Below are 19870 nucleotides of genomic sequence, written 5' to 3'. Positions count from 1 at the left end.
TTCTAGCCGTTCCTTGGTGCTTGCTGCCCGCCCCTGCTCTGGCCTGGGGTCCCTCCTGTGGGACGCCGGCCTTCCCTGGCCTTCCCTGTGTGGCCACGTCCACCCGCTGCCACCATGCTCCTCTCCGCGGGCTGTGGTGTGGAGACCTGCCCTGCCATGGGACCCGTGGGCGGCAGGGGGACAGCCTGCTCCACCGGGGCCTCTCTCCTGCCCTCCTTCTGCACCGACCTCGCAGGCTGGAGCTGGCTCTGCTCTCACATGGGGCTCAGAGGCCTCCCTGCAGCTCCCATAGCCAAAACCTCCCCACGTAACCATACTCCAATAGGCCGAAAATGTAATTGTTTCTTCTGTGAACAATTAAGCTCCTAAATTCAAAAATCTGTTCACAGAAGTCATTAGCTATTTTTATCTGGCTAATGTTTTTCAAATATGTAGGAATCTGTAGGCCGTATCTACTAAACAACCAAATATATATTTTGTGTATCAAAGGGGGGGATCTGTCCCAGACTAAGCCATGTGTTCTGTTCCTGGTGAGCAAGCCAACTGAAATGTGAATGTAAAGTAGTAAAATTTGTCCTCTGAGATATGTGCGTGCATGCTTTTCTTAAAGAGAAACTGCATGCTTTTTCACTTGTAGTTTCCTGGAATTCCATAAAATCATCCTCGTACTTGCAGCTTATACACATAGCTTATGCAGTGAGACCTGGTAAGAGTTCCCAGTGCATTTAAGTTCAAAATAACATCCTTAACTTTAGAATCCAATTCCTTGCAAGGAGCTGGATGTTACATCCATTAAAACACCTGCGCCACAAAAGAAAAACATGGGGGAGCTGCAATTTTTCACGTTGTGTTTAAATCCTTGATGCAGTGTTTCATGGGCTTTAGGCAGCACTTGGGGCAGCTGCAGCTGTGGAGTGCTTTTCTTCATCTGTGGAAGCACAGACTGACGCTGCGCGCAGAAGGCACTGATAACATTAGACATGGGTTTCAGAGTGATCTCCTCTCTTAGTTCTTTGTCCGCTATCTCATTATTACAGTATCAGCTAATTATTTTTATTTGGCACTTCACACTGACATCCAGATATGAAATAACACTTGTCTTTTTTGATCACTTTAAAGTATTGCTGCAGTTGGCTCTCCTGGGCTTTGGGAGCCTTTCAGGCTTAGCATAAAAGAGCATGTTTATGTATTCTGAAATCTTCATTCTGCAGCCCATCTTCCCCTCTTTCCCTCTCCTCATCCCCTGGAGACTAGCTGTGTGGTTTAGCAAACCCTTTGAAAACCTCTCTGTTCCAGCAGGCAAGTCAACGACTGTTTTAAGTGCTGTGCAAATAAGGAACAGTTATTTTAAGGGAGAGGTTAGTATTTGCTCTTTTCCCAAGGAGAAGATGCTGAAGACACAATTTCCTCGAAGGGACTTCCTTTCTAAGTTGCATGCCTTGAGGACAGAGTGATCTTTAAGATAATGTCTTGAATGCACTGCAACTTGAATACTCCAAGATTTTGATGACTTAGGTCTGTAGGATTGGTTGCCCTTCTTATAAAAAAGTTCATCTGAAGGTTCCATCCCAGGTAAAAAACTGGGATTTAGGTTCATAGCTGTTGTTCTAACTTCGGGCTCTTAATAGTAGTAAAAGAGACAATGTATAAATCCCTAGTGTTCTTTGCTTTGTACTGCTGTTGAGTCAGAATTCAGCTTGGAGTGGCTATAGCTGGAAGAAAGGCCTGTCTTTCATTTTCTCTTTCAAAGTTTATTTCTGGATTTATTTTAAAATCACAACCCAACATTTAGCTCTTAGTCTTAAAGCAAAACATAAGCATGTTCTTGAATGCCTTTTTTTTTTTTTTTTTGCTTGCATTGTTTCTAATTTTTTTCTTTGATTTAGCCTTTTGTTATTTTGGGGAATGGTATCAAAAAGTAAGTCAAGCTCTCTGACTGGATTCATACTATGTCTAAATCTCAACAAACTTGAATTTGCTGCTACAGCGGGCTGTCACTAGTGTTTTCTTACACATTTCAGGAATTGTGAAGGCCTTCCACCTTGCAGGATAGCAAAATTATATCTTGACAGCCTGTTGTCTGTGACGATGATTTTTAAAATCTTCCAGTTATATTTGTAGGGCTGTCACTTCACATTAGGTAGGAGCGTCTGAAAACCTTGCAATTTATTTCACATGGAAAGAGAACACACTAAAATACGACATATAGATGTAAAATATTTCTTCTTACCTGTAAGATATATAGTATACTATTATGTAATAATTGTGTTCTCATATATGATTGGGAATATTGTGGGACACAGTTAAACAAACAAACAAAAGAAACCCTAAACCTGAGATGATGGTAGCTGATTTGTTGATTTTTTTCCTTAGATCTCACCTTTTTTTTTTTTTTTTTGGTTTGTATTCTGATAGGTAGTAGCATAATTGCACCTGGATAACTCCGACGTTAAATTCAGGGCTACTATTTGCAATGTAATACTGCAATGAAAGGGCAGATATCAAAAAAGCTGGCTATAACCTAAGTATAAAAACCCAAGGAATATTTAAACAAAAAAGCAATCGATCAAACAAAAGCCTGAAATCTGTGCTTCTTTTCTTGTAGGAGTTTTAGGCTTATCTTGGTTATGCAGCTTAGGGTTTGTCATGTGTTAATATCTTTGAAATCACATTGGAAGCTTGTAAAGTTCAACTTGTGTAGAGAAATTTTGAGCGGATGCTGTCAGGAGACAGTTTATGTTAGCTTGAAAGGTAGAAGCTGAGTGAATAGGCTGGTGTCTGAAAGATGAAATGTGTGATAAACCAATTTAATTTTTAAGGAATTGCAGTAAAGAAGAGCCATGTTATTTTCAGTCATGCGGCTAAAGATGTAAAGAACTTTGTTTGGAAAGTGGTATTTTTGTGTGTAGATTCTTAAAACAAACAAACAAAAACCAAATACTTGGTCGATGGAAACAGGTAGGTAGGAGTGTACTAAAGTAGCATCACATCCTGCCCAAAGAAGTTGATTGCTGCTTTTTGTTGTTTGTCTCCAGCTGGCTTGAAAAAAATAAACTCTTAAAATTAGACTTGCAGCATACATGCAATTAGTGGGTGTGATACGTTCAAGCGTCTGTCTGCACCTGCTGTCAATAAAATAAACCAGAAAAGTCAACAGCAAGTGAAAAAGGCTATCAGGAATGCCTGGTTTCCTATCCTAGGAGTAGAAATGGGACTGTTAATGTAATCCTAGGCCCCATGAAAGTACAAATACCTTTTTTCTTGCTTTACGTTTTAGTACTTACTTTGGTATAGCTCTTAAAGTACCGCAGCGTGTTTACCTGAAGAGTTCTGCTGTCTGATAAAGCTTGAACAGCTGACAGCCATGGCTCTGCCTTGCTGTGCGAAGTTCAGAGATTATGGTGCTGGAAAGAATGTTAAATACAAGTAACAGAAGCAGCAATGCAGGAAGTGCTGCGGTAAGTCAGTCTAAAAGCCATTTCAAGCTGTAATCACAGGATTCAGCATACGGAGAAAGTTGTGCAGGTGTTGTGATAGCGGGGGTGCTGCTGGCAGAGGTCTCCTGGCACTTGGGAGGTGGAGGCAAACACGGGATCTGGGGGACTCTTGGAGGAGGGAGATTCTTGCAGGTTCCTGCTGTTTGTTTTCCCTCGTTAAACTGTCAGAGATATTTTCTCACTTGAATGAATTATGAGAAAGGGCATACTTAACACATAAAATGTTATTCAGCTTCTATTTGCTCAGTGTCAAAATTTTCCTATGTTTGTGCAGTAAATGGATGAAAATGTGGTACTTCATCACGTCAGCTTGATGGGTGTCTGATACCTTGCTAGCGCAGTAATTTCTAAGGTCTGAGTGCTCACTTGCAAGGCACAGGCCTTTACCACTTAGAAGAGAATATTTCAGAGTTTTGCATATTCAAGCTAGAACCTTGGACAGTTAAAATCTCAGGCCTACTTGTTACATTTTAAAATCTCACATGGGTTAATATGCCCTTCTTAGGAGGAAGGACAGCCATAAATTCCAAACAGGCCTGTGCAAAGTGACAGGCATAATTCTGGTGTACTAGCTAATATTTTTTACACTGATTTTTATTTCAATATGAGTACTTTGCTCTGTGAGGGCTAAACATTAATGTCTATAAGGCAACAGATATCTAAGATCTGGAAGGTACATATCAACGTTTTGACTCAACATTGCTAGAGAGCTTTCGTTAGGGTGTATAAAGTGGCATAATCTTATTTTGGAATTTCATACAAACATGGAAATTAGGAGGAGAGATATGACTTGCAACAGCCCTCAGTGTATTCTGCAATAGAGATGTGAAAAGGAGGGAGGGCAGACGTCCTGCTGTCTGTCAGTCTGGCTGACAGTACGCTGTAAGCCACTTTGTGTCCTCCAGCTCAGCCGTGTGTCCTGCACTAGTGCAAAGCGCTCTGTTCAGGTTCTCAGCAAAACCTTGGCAGGAACCAGGTCAGTGTTTTCTCAGGTCTGCCTGGGTCAGGACATCCACACCACAGTACTATTTCTGATGTCATATTCTTCAGTACCACCTAAACACATCTGTGATGCTGTCTTTGTGAGAGAGGTGCTCCATGAATGGCTTCCGCAGAAAAGGGAGACGCAGTGCCTGCCAGGCGGGTCTGGCCAGGTAAGTTCTCATGCTTGTTAGAAAACCCATCAGTTCCCAGTTAGGTTGTACGCTGGGTGCTCTGAGGTACAGGGATGCATATTGGTAGAGTGAAACAGTGCAAGGTTTGCAGTACCATGAGCACAAACCAAATCAAAATGCACACGTTAGCAGTGTCTCGTCCACAATGCGGTTGTTACTGAGCTTTCCTTTTAGACCATAGATCCCAAGGCTTACACCTAAAGTTTTGGTGAGCCGTGAGTAGAGCATTGTCTGTCAACTTCCACTCCATACTTTTGCCTGTTTACCTGGGGTCATAATAAAACAAAAACTGAAAAAGGAACTGAAAAAAGCACCAGGTCTTTCCCTTGCTGTAGAATGGGATCTGCAGATGATTCCTTAGGAGGAGCACTCAAGTCTTCTCTCTTTCTGGTCTGTTCTCCTCAAGTAACCTCAGTTCACTCACCTTTTTTTCACCACTGTTTATTTTCTCGGCTGTTAACTTTTATTTTTTGCAAGTGCTTGTGAGCTCTATTCCTTTGCTCCTTCCCTCCCTCACAGCGCACTTCCCAGAGCGATACGAGGAGTTGTGGCCGAGGCTTTGTAAGCTCCTGGCTGGAACAAGCTTCTTGTCTACAGTACTCAGTAACTCCCACCTGCTCTTCTGCAGTGCTGGTGGTTTGCTGTCCTACCCGTCTCGCTGCAGCTGGTTGTTTCTGCTTAGGTGGAGAACTGTGTTTGTCCCTATGATGTGGCTTCTGTTTTCTTTCCACACTGTTTTTCTGACTTGTTACAGCTGTATTGAAGTATGGTCCTATTTTCTAATATGATTGCAGTCCCTCCTGCTTCATTTTTTACAAACTTATTATCTTGTTACTTCCATATTCCAGGTTATTAATAAAATACTTGCACGAAGCTTAAAACTCCTGCAGAAGCTTTTCTGTGTCATTTGATGAGTACCAAGGATGGCTTACTCCTACTTCTGCACTCACATTACTGCTTTCATTGCGACTGGGCTCCTCTAACTGCCTTGCAAGCAATATTCCACTGACTGTCAGAAGCTTTATAGGGGAAATATATCATGCACTGCTCCTCTGCAAGCCTGTTTCCAGATAGCAAAAGAACCTTAACTGTTCATAGGCTTTTTTTCCCCACAGTTATCTTGGTAGTTAACTCATCCTTTTGTTCTCCTTCTGTCTGAAGTAGAATATTGGGTAGGAATCCCAGCCTGTTTGCTGTGTTGTGACTTCTTTTCCTTTTGCCAAGTTCCTCTAATGGAGCAGCAATCTGCTATGGAAGTATTAGCTGCACCCAAATTTCTATTAATTGCGTTTGAGAGGAATAACGTGGTTGGCTCAAGTAAATGTTCTTTCCAGACTGGTCTGTGAAGCAGCACCATTTTTTGCTTTCTCTCTATAGCCTGGCAACTATTTGAAGTTTGTGGAAGCAACTACTGAATATTTCCTTCTACTTGGCTGGTTGGCTGAGCTAAGAGTGTGTGGCAGCAGGACATCACCCTGTCAGGGGGCTGTTTCTTATTTGCTTAATTTGCAGTCCCAGTCAGGCAGTTCAGGGCTTCTCTGCTCTGTTAAATTTTATGCCACTTGGGAGTGAGACCAGCACCTTTGCAGAAAAATTCAGCATAAGCGCCTCTGTGTGTCCTCCAGATGAACACCCCCCCTCCCCCCCTTGTTTCTATCTAACCCTATTTAAAGGCATCAGTTACAGTCTCTGATTCTGTGCAGTTTGAGTAGTTAATACTTTTTTGAAGCATAAGCTATATTTTCCCTGAGTGCCTAAAATCAGTAGATCTCCATTCAAATCGCCACCAGGTTTTGTGGACCCATCAGATACAGCCTTCTGCAGGAGTACTGCAAATACGTCAGGGAATGCATCTCGAATGGTTAAACGTCATTGCAGCTTGCAGCTGCTACTAAGGCTCCAGCAGTAAAGACCTCTAAACCTTCTCCCATGGAATTGCAAGAGAAGAGATTAGTGCTTCCTTGGCAGTTTTTATGTAACTATACAATTATCCTCATAATGCGATGATGTCATACAACACATGTTTTGAACCCATGGGTGTTCTTTGCTTTAATAGTAAAAGTGAGCAAAATAGGCTAAAGATAATCAGCAGGAGTTAGGGAAGAATACATCTGCATGGGTCATTACTACCCACTAAAAAAACAGCTGATTTTGGTGGGGAGTGAGGTGGTAACGTGCTGCCATCTGAATTACTTCCTCTTCGTGGTCAGGTATGAGGGGGCTGTGGCAGCCGTTCTACATGCTTCAGCTACCGTGAGCAAAAAAGATACCCTGGTGTAAGTAGGGGTATTGCTTCATACCTCGAGGAGAATGCTAATATTCTAGCCCATGAATCGATCCATGCATTTCCTACAATGCATCGTAAAGCTACATTTCAGGATAAACAGATGGTGAGTTTTGAAAAGCCCAGACTAGGTTGCTTTGGGTTTGTTGGTTTTTTTTTCCCCGTGTACTTTTCTGGAAAGCTAGTGCAGTTTACTGCTTGTGGCTAAGTCTTGTGTGAAAGTGGTGGTTCCCCAATCTTTGTGCTTACATGGTTATACACACAACCCAGCTCAACCACAAGTTGGTTTCTTAGGTATTTTTTAGCGTAGTTTTTGGTGTTAGGGAAATACCCAAAAGCTGACTTTACGTGTGGCTGAATAATAGCTTGTGATGGCTTCTCAGCTGCTGACACAAATTGACATCAAGCACAGAGCACATCTAGATGTGGGTGAAAATTAATTTCAGTGCTTTTTGTATGCTTTACTTCCTTAATGTGCTTTATTGGGAGATGCTGAGGGGAAAAAAAAAAAGATACTTTATTGAAATCCAACTTCCAAGTAACGTTGAGAGATGCTAGCATTGATTTACTGGGCTGCTGAAGTAATTTTTTTAGTTGCATCTTGTGAGAATTTTGTTATTTCTGAGCTTAATCAAAACCGTTCATATATGTATTTGGTCCCAAGATGATGGATGTATGAAGGGAGGGAATAAATGACTTCTGAATGTGTTTCCCTGAAAAGGAGTCAATTCTCAACATGGTCTTCTCTATCTTAAGAAAAAAGAGACAGTCTTCGCTTATAAGACTTGTCTCATTTGTAACCCCAGTTGTCAAAAATCCACATGTCACAGGGAATACGAAACAGAGGCTTTTACAGCAGATTCAGCCTCATCTTGCACCTCTGCTTTCCAGCCCCTGCCTGCCCTGCCCCCATGTCGTGGTAGGCATTCAGCTGCCGCATGGATTTGTCATATGGCCAGCCCCCCAGATTTATCTTTCTCATACGGCCAAATAACTTCCTCCCTGTGGCAATTTGCTTGAATAAAGGGTCTGGCAAATGAAGTTGAGCCTGGGGATATAGTATGAAAATCAGCGGTTGCTTCAGTGCGCAATTGCTCAGTGAAACAGTTATCAGCTAGATGAAGGGGTGCCCAGGCTTTCCTAACCGGATGAAAACCTTCATCTCTGGAATTCCCTCTGCAACACAAAGATTTCACAATGCAGAGCATCTTTGGTCACAAATGTGTGCAGTACTTAGAATCGGTATTAGTTTTTACTGAAGGATGTGGGTTTTCTCTTACTGCTGATTCAAACCACTAATCTTTGTAGAACTGACATGCATAGAAATGAGATTAAGAAGCTTTTGTTGATTCCATCAAGCCGGTGTTCTGACTTATGCGAGGTCTCTAGCCCTGGCTGCAAGTTGCTGATGCACAGCTTTTATTTAGCTTTGCGTGGAACAAAGCTGTATTTTTATCCAGAGCATTTTGTATTAGGAATCTCACCTAATGCACGTACCAGACTGAGTGTTTTTGTGGGCTGCATCACAAGCACTGCTCTATATCTTCTGGTAGGTATTAGGTGTACTTCATATGGAGAAATAATATTTGCCTTCTTATGTGAAATGTCTGCAGATGAGTCCGTGTGAGTGGATACCGACCTTTCCCAGGAAAGCTCAGAATAGTGCAGCAATTCTTGGTGCAGAGTTTTAGAGAGGAAGATAAGCCACATGCTATAATCTTCCCAAATTGAAACTTCCATGCAGTTTCAATGATTTTGATCTCTAAATTTGTTGTATTTCATAAAAATCTTTTCCAGCTGCACCTGGCTGTAGAGAGTTATTTAGGTGTTCACGGAAATGTCTTTTCCATCATTTTAAAGATGGGACTGGGCATGCGAGTGAGTGCAGTTCAGCTGTTGGTTGGTGTCCTTCACTCTGCTGTCTTTGTGCTTTGCCGTGCCTGCTAGGGCATGGCAGGAGCGATCATTCTGTCCTTCAGAGCTGTGGTCCACGCTGCCAGTCTTGTTATTTCTGTGACCTCTTTTGGCAGGTACATATGGGAGCTGAGAAATTTCCTCATTAAAAAGCTGCATGTGTCATAATAGTGATGTGACTAGAACAAAGCTAGTTGCCTCCTTTGGGACTACTTGATGTGTTTCTGAGACTTTCTTTTTTAATTTTGAAGGTCATTTCTTTGTTTTCAGTGTCTTCAGCTTAGATGGTGTGCTGTGACTCCATCGTAGAGAAGGATATTAGAAAAATAGAGTGGTATTTTGTAGCCATGGGAGACCTCTTGACTTCCTCCAAAGGCAGTGGTAGTTCAGTATTCCGACTGGCTGATCTGGCAAATTCGTTGTGCCCTGTGGCCCTGTGATGCTTTTACAAATTCCAGAGATGCATTTTACAGAAATTACTAGTGCAGTGCTGTCCATGCAGAAGCACGCCAAAGCAGCTGCCATTGCACTGCTGTGCACTGTGTTTAGCATTGGTGTGGCCTCACTTTGGGTATTGTGTGCAGTTCTGGGCTCCACAATCAAAAGAGGATGCTGAAAGCACCCAGAGGAAGGCAACAAAGCTGGCAGAAGGGCTGGAGGGCATGTCCTGTGAGGGGAGGCTGAGGACACTCATGTTGTCTGGTCTAGAAAAGAGAAGGCCAGGAAGTGACTTCGCTGCTCCCTGAGGGGAGGCGCAGAGGGAGGCGCTGGCCTCTGCTCCCTGCGACCCGATGTCGGGACATACAGGAACCAGGAGAGGCCCAGACTGGGCATTAGGAAAAATTCCTTTACCATGAGGGTGATCAAGCACTGGAACAGGCTTCCTAGCGAGGTGGGTGCTGCCCCGGGGCTGTCAGTGTTCAGGAGGCATTTGGACACTGCCCTCAGTAACGTGCATTAGCTTTTGGCTAGCCCTGGAGTGGTCAGCCAGCTGGGCCTGATGGTCTCCATAGGTCCCTTCCAGCTGAACTTCTTCATTCTAGGGCATGGTTTTAAATGCTTGGGTTTGGGGGATTTTCAGATTTAAACTATTTATCACGAAATATCTAAATCTAAACAAAATTGTACTCCAATGAGTTCATGGGGGTACACAAGGAACAGATGAGACTGATGCATATTCCAGACAACAAGCGTAGTCAGTGTTTAAGGGCAGAGAAACAGGCCACTTGAATAGATTCAAGTTTACTGTATGCTTCTTGACTGCAGTACTGCTCTTCCAGCAAGACAGACCTTATTGAAGTGGCACAGTGTGTTAAGATTTGAATTTCATACTGGAAATAAAAATAAATTATCACACTGAGCTCGAAGCACAGTGTTTTTGGAGAAGGCAAGGAACAGGTGTATTTGTTAAATATGGTACATTTCTCAAAGCTGTTCCCTTAAAATAAATGAATAAAAATCCAGTGACCCTGAGGTGGCTCTCAAGAGCAAATTTCATATTGCTCATGTGTGATCCGTATGCATTTTAATACTAAGTCTATGGATTTTTTTTCAATTTTCTACTTAAGCATTCTATTTCACCTTGTCTGTAACTTCCTTATGCCTCTGAGGACTGTGTTTGAAGATGCAGTGAGATTTGAAAGGCATGCTATTGACGAGGGGAATAATGAGGTCATTCTTAAATGTGTTCATGGTATTTTGTAATTAGCTGGGTAAACTTTCAGTATTAAAGGAAACAGGAAATGGTAATTATACAAAACTTTCACTCTTTGCTCACATCTGCTGCATTTCCATTGTTACTTAAAGCTTTAAAGTGTCCCTCTGGAGGGCTGTGTATTAGATAATTCATTTTATTTAACACTTCTTTATGAAGCATATACAATTAATTGATAACAGAGCAATAATGATGTGGTTAATTGAAACCGAGATCCGAAGAGCTGAAGCTAGTTTCTTTTCAAAGTTTTATATTTGGATTTGATTATTCTTTTCAAGTTCACTAATGGTATATGTTTATCGGCTGCTTGATCTTGGAAGGCAAAATTAATTTTTTTTTTAACAAAGATAATGAAAGCCTGTCCATATGTACTCTAATCATTCTGTGCAATTAAACAGTCAAAAATGTGACATTATTAATTGTTGCATGCTTGTTACTGCTGAGCTGTTCTTTATGGGGTAGATTTGAAAAAATGAAAACGTAGGAAAATAAAACAGTACCGTTCTTGTCTTTTATTAAACTTGAAATGTGTTTAAACATGCTTACATACTGCACATAGCTGAACTGTTGAGTGATCTTGACTTGAAGCCTACTCTGGGCTGGGGGAATGGTGGGTCTCAGCCTGTGCCTTCCTCTAAGGCTAGTCATTTCTGAGTGACTGTTGGAGGATCAGGGTTAGCCTGTATGTGCTGACTTGGTTGCTTGAAGAGCCTATTTGTAGAACAAGTGAGAGCTGTTCACTCACCCAGCAAGTGTGTAAATGCATTTATTGTGATAGTATTACAGGTTTTGAAGCAAGCATAGTTCGGAAATGGGGTTCAAATCTGAAAATAGATCTGATTGAAAATGGGGGTGAGGAAATAATTTTTATGTTAGTAGATATGTTTTGTCTTAGTTGTAAGTGGAGATGTGCGATGGTTGGACAGTGTTCAGCGTGGAGGCTTTAGGACTGTTGTGGCATGGTTGGTGAGATGAGAGCCCGCTTGGTTCCCGGAGGGGGATCTGAATGCAAACGAGATACATAAGCAGGCCACGCTGTGCTAATCCTGGTTTAGGCTCGGTCACACCAAAACCCCTAAACGTGATTTGTCATTGCCCAAAGTCTGTCAGGAGAAGCAGCAGGATGCCTGAAACATACTTAACACCAAAGGAAAGTAATCCCAATTTTGCCCTTGGGTCATGCTTGAAGACATTTAGACAGTGGAACAGGAAGGTAGCAGTGCAGCTGCCTTGCCTCAGTTTAGTTCCTTGAGTTCAGTGCCAGTTCTTCATCTTCTCAAGCACTCAGTATATTCTGCATTTCAGTAATAGGCCCAGGAACAAAATGTGGGTGGCTCTGCTCTTTTTATCTAGATCTCCAAAATAGGTCTTTAATTCATCCTGCCAGTTAGGGCACATCATTCTCTGTTAGTTTAGCACATCTCTACACAGGTACCACCATTGTAGTTTTTTGTCTAACATGTGTCTGGTATTTTCCCCTAACTGTGATTTGTGAATATAGAAGTACCATTTTCATAACATTACATGTGTGCTGTAAGAACTGGGCTTCTCTTGAGGAAAATCTAAGACCTACAGTAAAATATTCTGGTTCCAATACATGATCTTTTTGTATCTAGCTGTGACATAGTTGCCCTTTATAGAGATACATTTCTCGTTGTTACATAAAACAGACAACTATCTTTTACCTGCATATATCAAAACAAAGTACATCTACCATGAGAGTTAGTGTTTGCAATGAAGTTTTGGGTGTTTTTTCCCCATTAGCCTTAAAGTATGCAACGTAGCTTTCTTCAGTAATTTCTATGCTAGTGCATACGAACTGAATTTATATTCCCAGCAGTTCATGTATTTGTGAAAGATCTTAGATACACTCTTTCCACAAGTGAAGCCTTTTTCTATTTTGTGTTTTGTTTTACTTTTTCACTTCTCTAATGAGTTACTTTGTGTAACAGGTGGGAGATTCAAGAAAGAGATAGTAGTTGATGGACAAAGCTATCTGCTGCTGATTAGAGATGAAGGGGGCCCTCCAGAGGCACAGGTGAGCATTGCATATTGAGCTTTATCGGGCTAAAATCACAGTTTCCACTTGTTTTTCGTAAATGTACCTGAACCTTTCTTTATGAGAACTTACTACGCTTTGTTCTTTCCTGTGTCTGCTTACCTTTCAGCTGGTAAAATGCTCTCGGGTAAAAAAAAAAAAATTGGGGAATTCGAGTATAATATGAAATTATATTTAAAAGTATAGGCTACCTTCTGTTGAATGCCTAGTCGTTATGATTCCAGTGATCACAAAACTGCATGTTATAGTCTTAAGTTTTCTTCTGAGCTAGAATCTCTAAATTCTTAAAATACAGATCAAGTAGATGCATACATGCACAGTGACAGTCATACTTGTGTATGAATCTGCGTTCCTTATTGCTTCCATGTCTTCCTCCCTGTGCCATTTTAAGATTCAACCTTCCAACTTCCAGTTCACTGTTGAGGTTCTCGGGTTTGCCATGTGGTTTCTGTGTACTGTCACCTCCTTGTCCCATAGAAGGAGTCTCATCAGAAGAAGAAAATTGGGTTTGTGTACCTAACACTGCTACGCTATTTAAGTGATGTGAAGCATTTGCTTATTGCTTAAACCTGTGAAGGTTCTGCCAGCCTGGCTGCAGGGCAATGTCCTTGTCTTCAGGCATCCTCTTGGTTTTCCCTCTCTCTACCTGTTCTTAGGTGGGCACTAGCGAGGTTTCTCAGGCGCTGGCCTTGCTTTGCTCAGCTGTTCGGTAGCGGATTAGCAGCAGGAGCTGCGCTGTTGCCAAACAGCTGAGTGGGAGCGGTGCCAGCGGCGGCAGCTTGGGTTTCAGTGCTCCACTGTTGCTCGTTAGCTGCAGGAGGATGAGAGCATGGGGGAAGGTGGCTGGGCAAAGGAGAAGAGAAAGGAGGTAGGGGAAACGGAGACCAAAAGGGACATCCTGGAAGGAAGTCTGGATCACACATCTGCAGCCAGATGAGGCATGAGCCTAAATGAAGTTCTCTGTTTTGGTCTGTGAATGACTTGGCTGAAGTACACAAGGGTTCTGAGGCCTCACAGCTTAGAGAGTATTCACTCATATAAAAAAAAATGATAATACCGCAATTATAAAGGTACGCACAGCCATCTAAATATTTGTGTACCTGAAGAATTGGTTTTGCAGAGCTCATTTGAACTAACTGCAAACTAATGATCAGGCACTGTTTTGCCTTTGATCCATGCTAGGTAAATTGGGGGTGTTTAATTACTGCTGTGGCTGAGATTGTTCTTCAGAAAAAGAATGAAAGGCCTAAGGTGTTAGGGCTGTTTTGCTTTTCAGAAGACACATTTCACTTGTAAATTCTCTTTGTTGTGTTGTAGGCATAATTTCAAGTTGCATGTATGATAAATATCTTTAATCTGCTTATTAATTCCTTCAATAAAAAGTTTATTTCTGGGTTAATGAATATTTATAACAAAAATATGAAGAAAAATGTTCACCTCAATATTCACTTATAATATAGAAAGGGCTGGTTATTTCAGCCTTGAGGCTGTGCTTTTTGCAAAAGTATGCTATATTTTTGTGGGTAATTGGGATAGAATCTCAACCTCCACGAGAAAGAGCTGAACTACTGTCAGCAGAGCAGAAACAAAACTGCAAGAGTTGGTAGGACTGAAGTAAGTGCTTACAAACCTAGACTAGTTATGTAAAACTGCAAAATGTACCAAAATGTTTCTCAAAACAACCTGTTTGCAGCTCTGTATGTTCATGTCCCTAACCTACCTGGCATGTTGTAATAGTAATATAATAACAAGCATGAGTACTGGTGGCTGAAACTTGTTTCCATCGGTCTAAATTTGGGTAGGAATGGAATCACTTAGGGAAAAATAAGGGCAGTGAGGTAAGCTTAACTTCTTTTTTTGATGTGCTATATACATTTACTGTTATGTTGAATGTGCCTAAACCGTGTTGTTTCACTTGTAAGCTAAGTCTTTTTTTCACTTGCATGGTCACTAAAACAGCACCTTGCCTTGGCCTGTGCGCACTCGTGTCTTTTAGTGGATTACTGATGCCAAGAGAGAAGAGTTTGCTTTCACATTGGAAGCTGAATGAGACATTCAGTACTGTTTGTCCAACTAGAGTTCTAATTATAAACTCACAGACAATTTGAAATTAATGTTTTTGGACGTTGATCGAGATGTGAGAATTATTTTCAATGCTTGGAAAACCACAGCCATATTTGTCCTGGCATTGACAGAAACACCAGCATGCAAGCACATAAAGCACAGGGTGGGGAAAATAACGCACTAAATGGGGCATCTGAATGCTAGGGGTAGGTATTTTTCATTTATAATTCACAAATACAGAAATCTGAGGCTGTGGCATTCTCTTTCTATGAATCAAAATCAGTGTGCACCGATAGTAGCTTACAACATCATATACCAGTGAAGAAGAGAGACAGTTTTGAGTGTGGGGGAAAAACCTTTGCTTATCCCAGACACTACCTTGCACAGTGATAAATGTTGATTCGTCATTTTATAAATAATACACCACTTTTTTTTAAGACCTGGTTATTGTCACTAACGAAGCTTCTCTGATACATATTTCCTATTTCCCCTTATGTCAGATTAGAATGTTTTTCTTGTTTTCCTCTTTATTGCTTTGTGCTCAGTCTGCCTTTTCCATTTTTATTCTGCAGTTTGCCATGTGGGTGGATGCTGTTATATTTGTCTTCAGTTTGGAAGATGAAGTCAGCTTCCAGACCGTTTACCACTACTACAGCCGTATGGCTAACTATCGTAACACTAGTGAAATTCCAATGGTACTAGTGGGAACTCAGGGTAAGTGCAATCTTGACTACAACATTTCCTCAGAGTGTACTTTTGTGGCTGTACAGACTGTTCCAAGCTGGCAGTGCCATGTCGGCAGTGCCATGTCCTGTCCTTCCCTATCAGCAAGGTGATTTCCTAGGTGTCCTCAGCTGGCTTGGTACATTGCAATGATCTTGGCATTGCAAAGACTGTTTTAAAATGGGAGACAAATGTCCACGCAGAGCCCTAGGGATGCTGAAAGAGTGTAGGGTATTAGCAATGATGATTTAGAATGGTTTTCTGTCATGATTTAGAATGGTTGTACTGTGGTACTCAGCCAAAAATGATGATAGATGTGACAGTGCACAAAAGCCATTTTAAATATGTGTAATTTGATCTGGCTTCTTCCATGGCAATCTGAGAATTAGATTTCCAAGGCAGTGTAGTGTCTTCCAAAAGCTAGTAAATAACTTTTTCTCTCATTAGATTTAAAAATAAATATATATTCAATGCTTGCCAGTCATGGTGGCTTTCTTGGCCAGCAGACATGCTAACACTGAATTCAGACAGGTGAATCAGTTGTGTAAGTTGTGAAGAGGGACCAGTTTGCACTACATTAGCAGTCTGAAAGTGGTCAGTGCTGTGGCATTCTTAGGAGGCAGACAGATCAGAGATTGAAAACCTTCCACAAAATGGGAATGCAGCCTTTTGTCATCTGAGACAAAACACCCCAATTGTTTTTTTCCAAAACACATTCTGAAACAGCAGCTGGCTTAAACTGTTAAGAGGATGAAATCTAGTCAGGGAAAGTTCTTGGTAATATTTCAGTTTCTTTTGTGTCTGAGCTGTCTGGTTGATACTCTTTGCCTTGCTTGACCACAGCATCAGCTTTATGGTGCAGTAGTGTTCTGCACTGCGGGTGTTTGGGCTGGAACAGAGGCAGAAGAGTTGAGGCTTCCCTGTACCTAGTCACGTAGGTGTCCTGGAATAACTCCTACCACGTAGGACTTGCTGCATAGATGCCTTACTTTAGAGACCTGCTGTTTTGAAAGTACAGTTTAAGACATGTTTGTGTTTCTTTACATTGAAGCGCTGGTTGCTATATATTGCTAAGTTCCTGTGCGAAGTTAGAGGGAAAGCACAAGTGTCACGAGCTACTCGAGCTACTCTTGTGGATTTGGGTGGTGAGGCCCTGTCCCAGGCTGCCCAGAGAAGCTGTGGATGCCCCATCCCTGGAGGTGTTCAAGGCCAGGTTAGATGAGGCCTTGGCCAACCTGATCTGCTGGGTGGCATCCCTGCCATGGCAGGGGGTTGGAATGAGATGGGCTTTAAGGGCCCTTCCAACCCAAACCATTCTGTGATTTGACTGTGGGCGTCTTAGTGTATGCCATAGATTTTAGTTCTGCTGATGCTTTTGATTGCTCTCTTTGCTTGTGGTTTTTGTGAGTCCTGTGGTCAGAATGATTTGCCTCCAGCCACATGCCTGCAGAGCTGCGACACCAGCCCTGTGCCACAGGAAGCAGGGGGAAGTGTGGGGAGCACAGGAGGAAGAACAGTGACAGGGCCTCAGGGCGGAAACAGATGATAAAAACATGAAAAGGGAAGTAGGTACAACAAAAATCCTAGGATAGCAGAAATTAAGAGCCAAAAGCAGAAATGAACTGCTCTGCAGGGCCATGCAGTCCACTTGAAACTCCAGAAAAATGGGAGGGGGAAACACTTCACTGAGGCAGTTTTATGCATTTCTGTCACTTTGGAGTGTGGTCTCATCTCCTTCCAGTTAGTACCAGAAAGGAATTTGTTTTGTAAAGCTCATTTTCTGTTGCAACATCAATGCAAAGGGAGTTGTTAATATGTGACTAAAGACAGAAATATTGCTAGTTTTTGGAGTAAGCATCAGCAGAAAATAGAGCCTTTTGGCTACAGCGGCTTTCAGACTGTGATGTGTTTTATTACAAAATTTACCTGTTTGACACCCAGCTTGTTAGATACAACCAGTATTCTTGAAGCAATCTGTGAAATGAAAGCTTTCCCCAGACATCAGCACTTGCCCAGTGCTTACAGAGATGTGCTTTCTGCCATCTCCCCTGGGAAGTGAGGGGAAGTGGAGGTGCTCTGCCCTGGAGGCGCACTGCTGCCTGCAGCACTGCCTTTGCTTTGGAAGTTGAACTTCTTGTAGCCATGGTGTTATTTAACAGTTCAATTCTGGTTACATGTTGTCAGCGCCCTCTGCTGCTTAAAAAAAAGAAGTCTGTGGTTAGCTTTCTAAATTAACTGCTCTGTTTTTATTAATCAGATCCTGTGAATGGAGCAGTAACATCAGTGTCTTATCATGCTCAGATCCGAGCCTCAGGTATAGCATTGCAGCAGTCACTGACTTCACGTTTACGATGAAGTGAGGCTGTTTTGTCCTGAAAACAGTTGCTACCATGGAAAACAGCACATTTTAGAAAAACTTTCTGAGCACCTCTAAATGCTGAAATCAATGCCTGTTGTGGTGGCCAGGTGGTAGCTGCAGAGTTTCGTAGATTGGGCTGTACTTTTCTCTCTCCTTGCAGCTTTTTTTGCCAATGCTAATTAACTACTATGATATTCCTGGGAGGGGAAAAAAAATTGCTTTTGAAGATTTGATCATAGTGCTATCACTTTGTAAATAGTCAAACATAACCCTTATAGAGTTCTTTGCTATGATGGAGGGCAGTAGTGAAGAGATTTCTCCTTAGCATGTTTTGTTGTTTTTTTTCCTGGAACAATTATTTTCAGCTCCTACAGTTAAGCCCTAGAAATTGCAGTTAAAAAGCACACCTGAAACATAGCTCTTGCAGAGAGGTTGAAAGTATTGTCATTTAGCTCTGAAAAATAAATTACTGTTTTATTACTAGCTTTACAGTAAGTGCCCACAATATTTCATCAGTATGTTTAAATCAAGGTTTGAGACTCATTCAAAGCCATTTACGATGAGTTTACTGGATCCAGTCTCGGCTGTGACTTGAAAGTCAGGTCAGCAGCAGAATGTGAATATATGGACTACCCCAGTTTTATGTTAACCTGGTTAGTGACTGCTTAGGCGGAGGTGTGTGTGCTGGGCATGCGCAGGGGTAGGTTTAGACAGGAGGAGTCCTGTGGTGGTGGCTCAGTCTAGCTGGCTGCTAGCTCTCAATGGCTAAATAGAGTGCAGAGAGAAATAACCTGCCCACTGGGAAGGAATCGACCGAAAAAAAGAGCATACTTACACTGAGTTATGCTGAGGAGCTGAGACAAGAACTGGATTTCAGATTTTTAGCAAAGCGTTATTCGCAATTCCATATGGTGGTGTTATTTTTTATCTGCCATCTTGAATTTTATTTCCCCAGCTGACTTAGTATTTCTTGTTGTGTTTTTGTTCTTTAGAAAATTATATCTTGTACAAATCTAACTCTTTCTGGGTGTTGCAGTAATGCATGGTACCATTTATTCACTGCATTTCATTGTTTCACTACTGGAAGTGTTCTGTTCTTACAAGCATGAAATGTTTCATGCTTCATGCTACAGGTGAACGTTACCTGTGAGCCACTCCTGATATTTATAGGAGGCTTAAAAATCATTTGACATGTTTATAATTATCAGCCACTTGTTTTTTCTAAGTATGCTTTACTTCAGAGCTCATGTTCTCTTTTGTAAGATTATGTATTTTATTTGAGCTGGTGATCCAAATATATTTTAGGGTAACTTAAAACCACTTTGTTTTTCCTAGCTTTTTAGAATGAATCAGTGTGCTGTTGATTTTAAGTATTTTAAGATATAAGTTGATTTTTTTGAAGTATAAAATTTGGAGTTATGTCCTCTTTTTTCTAAAAATTCTAAAAGTCACATGGTTTGTATTTAAATTCATTGTTTGGGTATTGGTAATTCTAAGATGTTGTTTTCAAACTGTGTTTAAATCTGTGTGTATATATATTTTACCCCTGTTGCTGTAGATGCTATAAGTTCCAGTAACCCACGCGTCATAGATGATGCCAGAGCAAGGAAGTTATCAAACGATCTCAAGAGATGCACTTACTATGAAACCTGTGCTACGTATGGGCTCAACGTGGAGAGAGTCTTTCAAGATGGTAAAGATTACTTTTTCTTCATCCAGCATATCACGTAGTACTGTAGCTGTTTTTTAAATAACCACTGATGTCTGACAGGTCTGGTGCTTTCCCATTTTGCAAGTATTTGTTAATGATTAGGTAAAGAAAATATTTGTTTCTAGGGATTTATTCATTTTTTGTAATACCTTAAGATAATTAGAGGCCTTATTATGCTTAACATGGCACGTGCACAGTGCTGTGCTGTCTACCACCCACCACCTTTAGTTTTTGGCATCTTAAGCTACTTTTAGTCCTTATTTTTCTATTTTCCTTTGTGCTTGCTTTATATTAGTAAAGTTTACTTCGTTTTCATTTGGTGCTTGTGGAGATGCTGAGAGTGTATTTGTGCCAAGTAGTTTAAAATTGT

General features: G+C 41.4%; 1 protein-coding gene across 16 annotated transcripts in view; it reads left to right on the top strand.

Moving 5' to 3' along the window:
- Window positions 1-19870, top strand: part of AGAP1 (ArfGAP with GTPase domain, ankyrin repeat and PH domain 1) — a 376948-nt gene that overhangs the window by 121190 nt on the left and 235888 nt on the right. For all 16 annotated transcript variants that reach the window (XR_010832406.1, XM_066999590.1, XM_066999587.1 and 13 more), the window contains 3 exons: window positions 12537-12622; window positions 15280-15421; window positions 19348-19482. Coding sequence is in view for 15 of the 16 variants with exons in the window: in XM_066999590.1 (XP_066855691.1) it covers window positions 12537-12622; window positions 15280-15421; window positions 19348-19482 (363 nt within the window). In the remaining variant the exon portion in view is untranslated. The remainder of the gene's footprint in view (window positions 1-12536; window positions 12623-15279; window positions 15422-19347; window positions 19483-19870) is intronic.

The sequence above is a fragment of the Anser cygnoides genome, chromosome 6 (genome assembly GCF_040182565.1).
Source record: "Anser cygnoides isolate HZ-2024a breed goose chromosome 6, Taihu_goose_T2T_genome, whole genome shotgun sequence".
Classification (NCBI taxonomy): domain Eukaryota; kingdom Metazoa; phylum Chordata; class Aves; order Anseriformes; family Anatidae; genus Anser; species Anser cygnoides.
The sequence above is the reverse complement of the archived record's forward strand: the minus strand, read 5'-3'. Positions and strand labels throughout refer to the sequence as shown.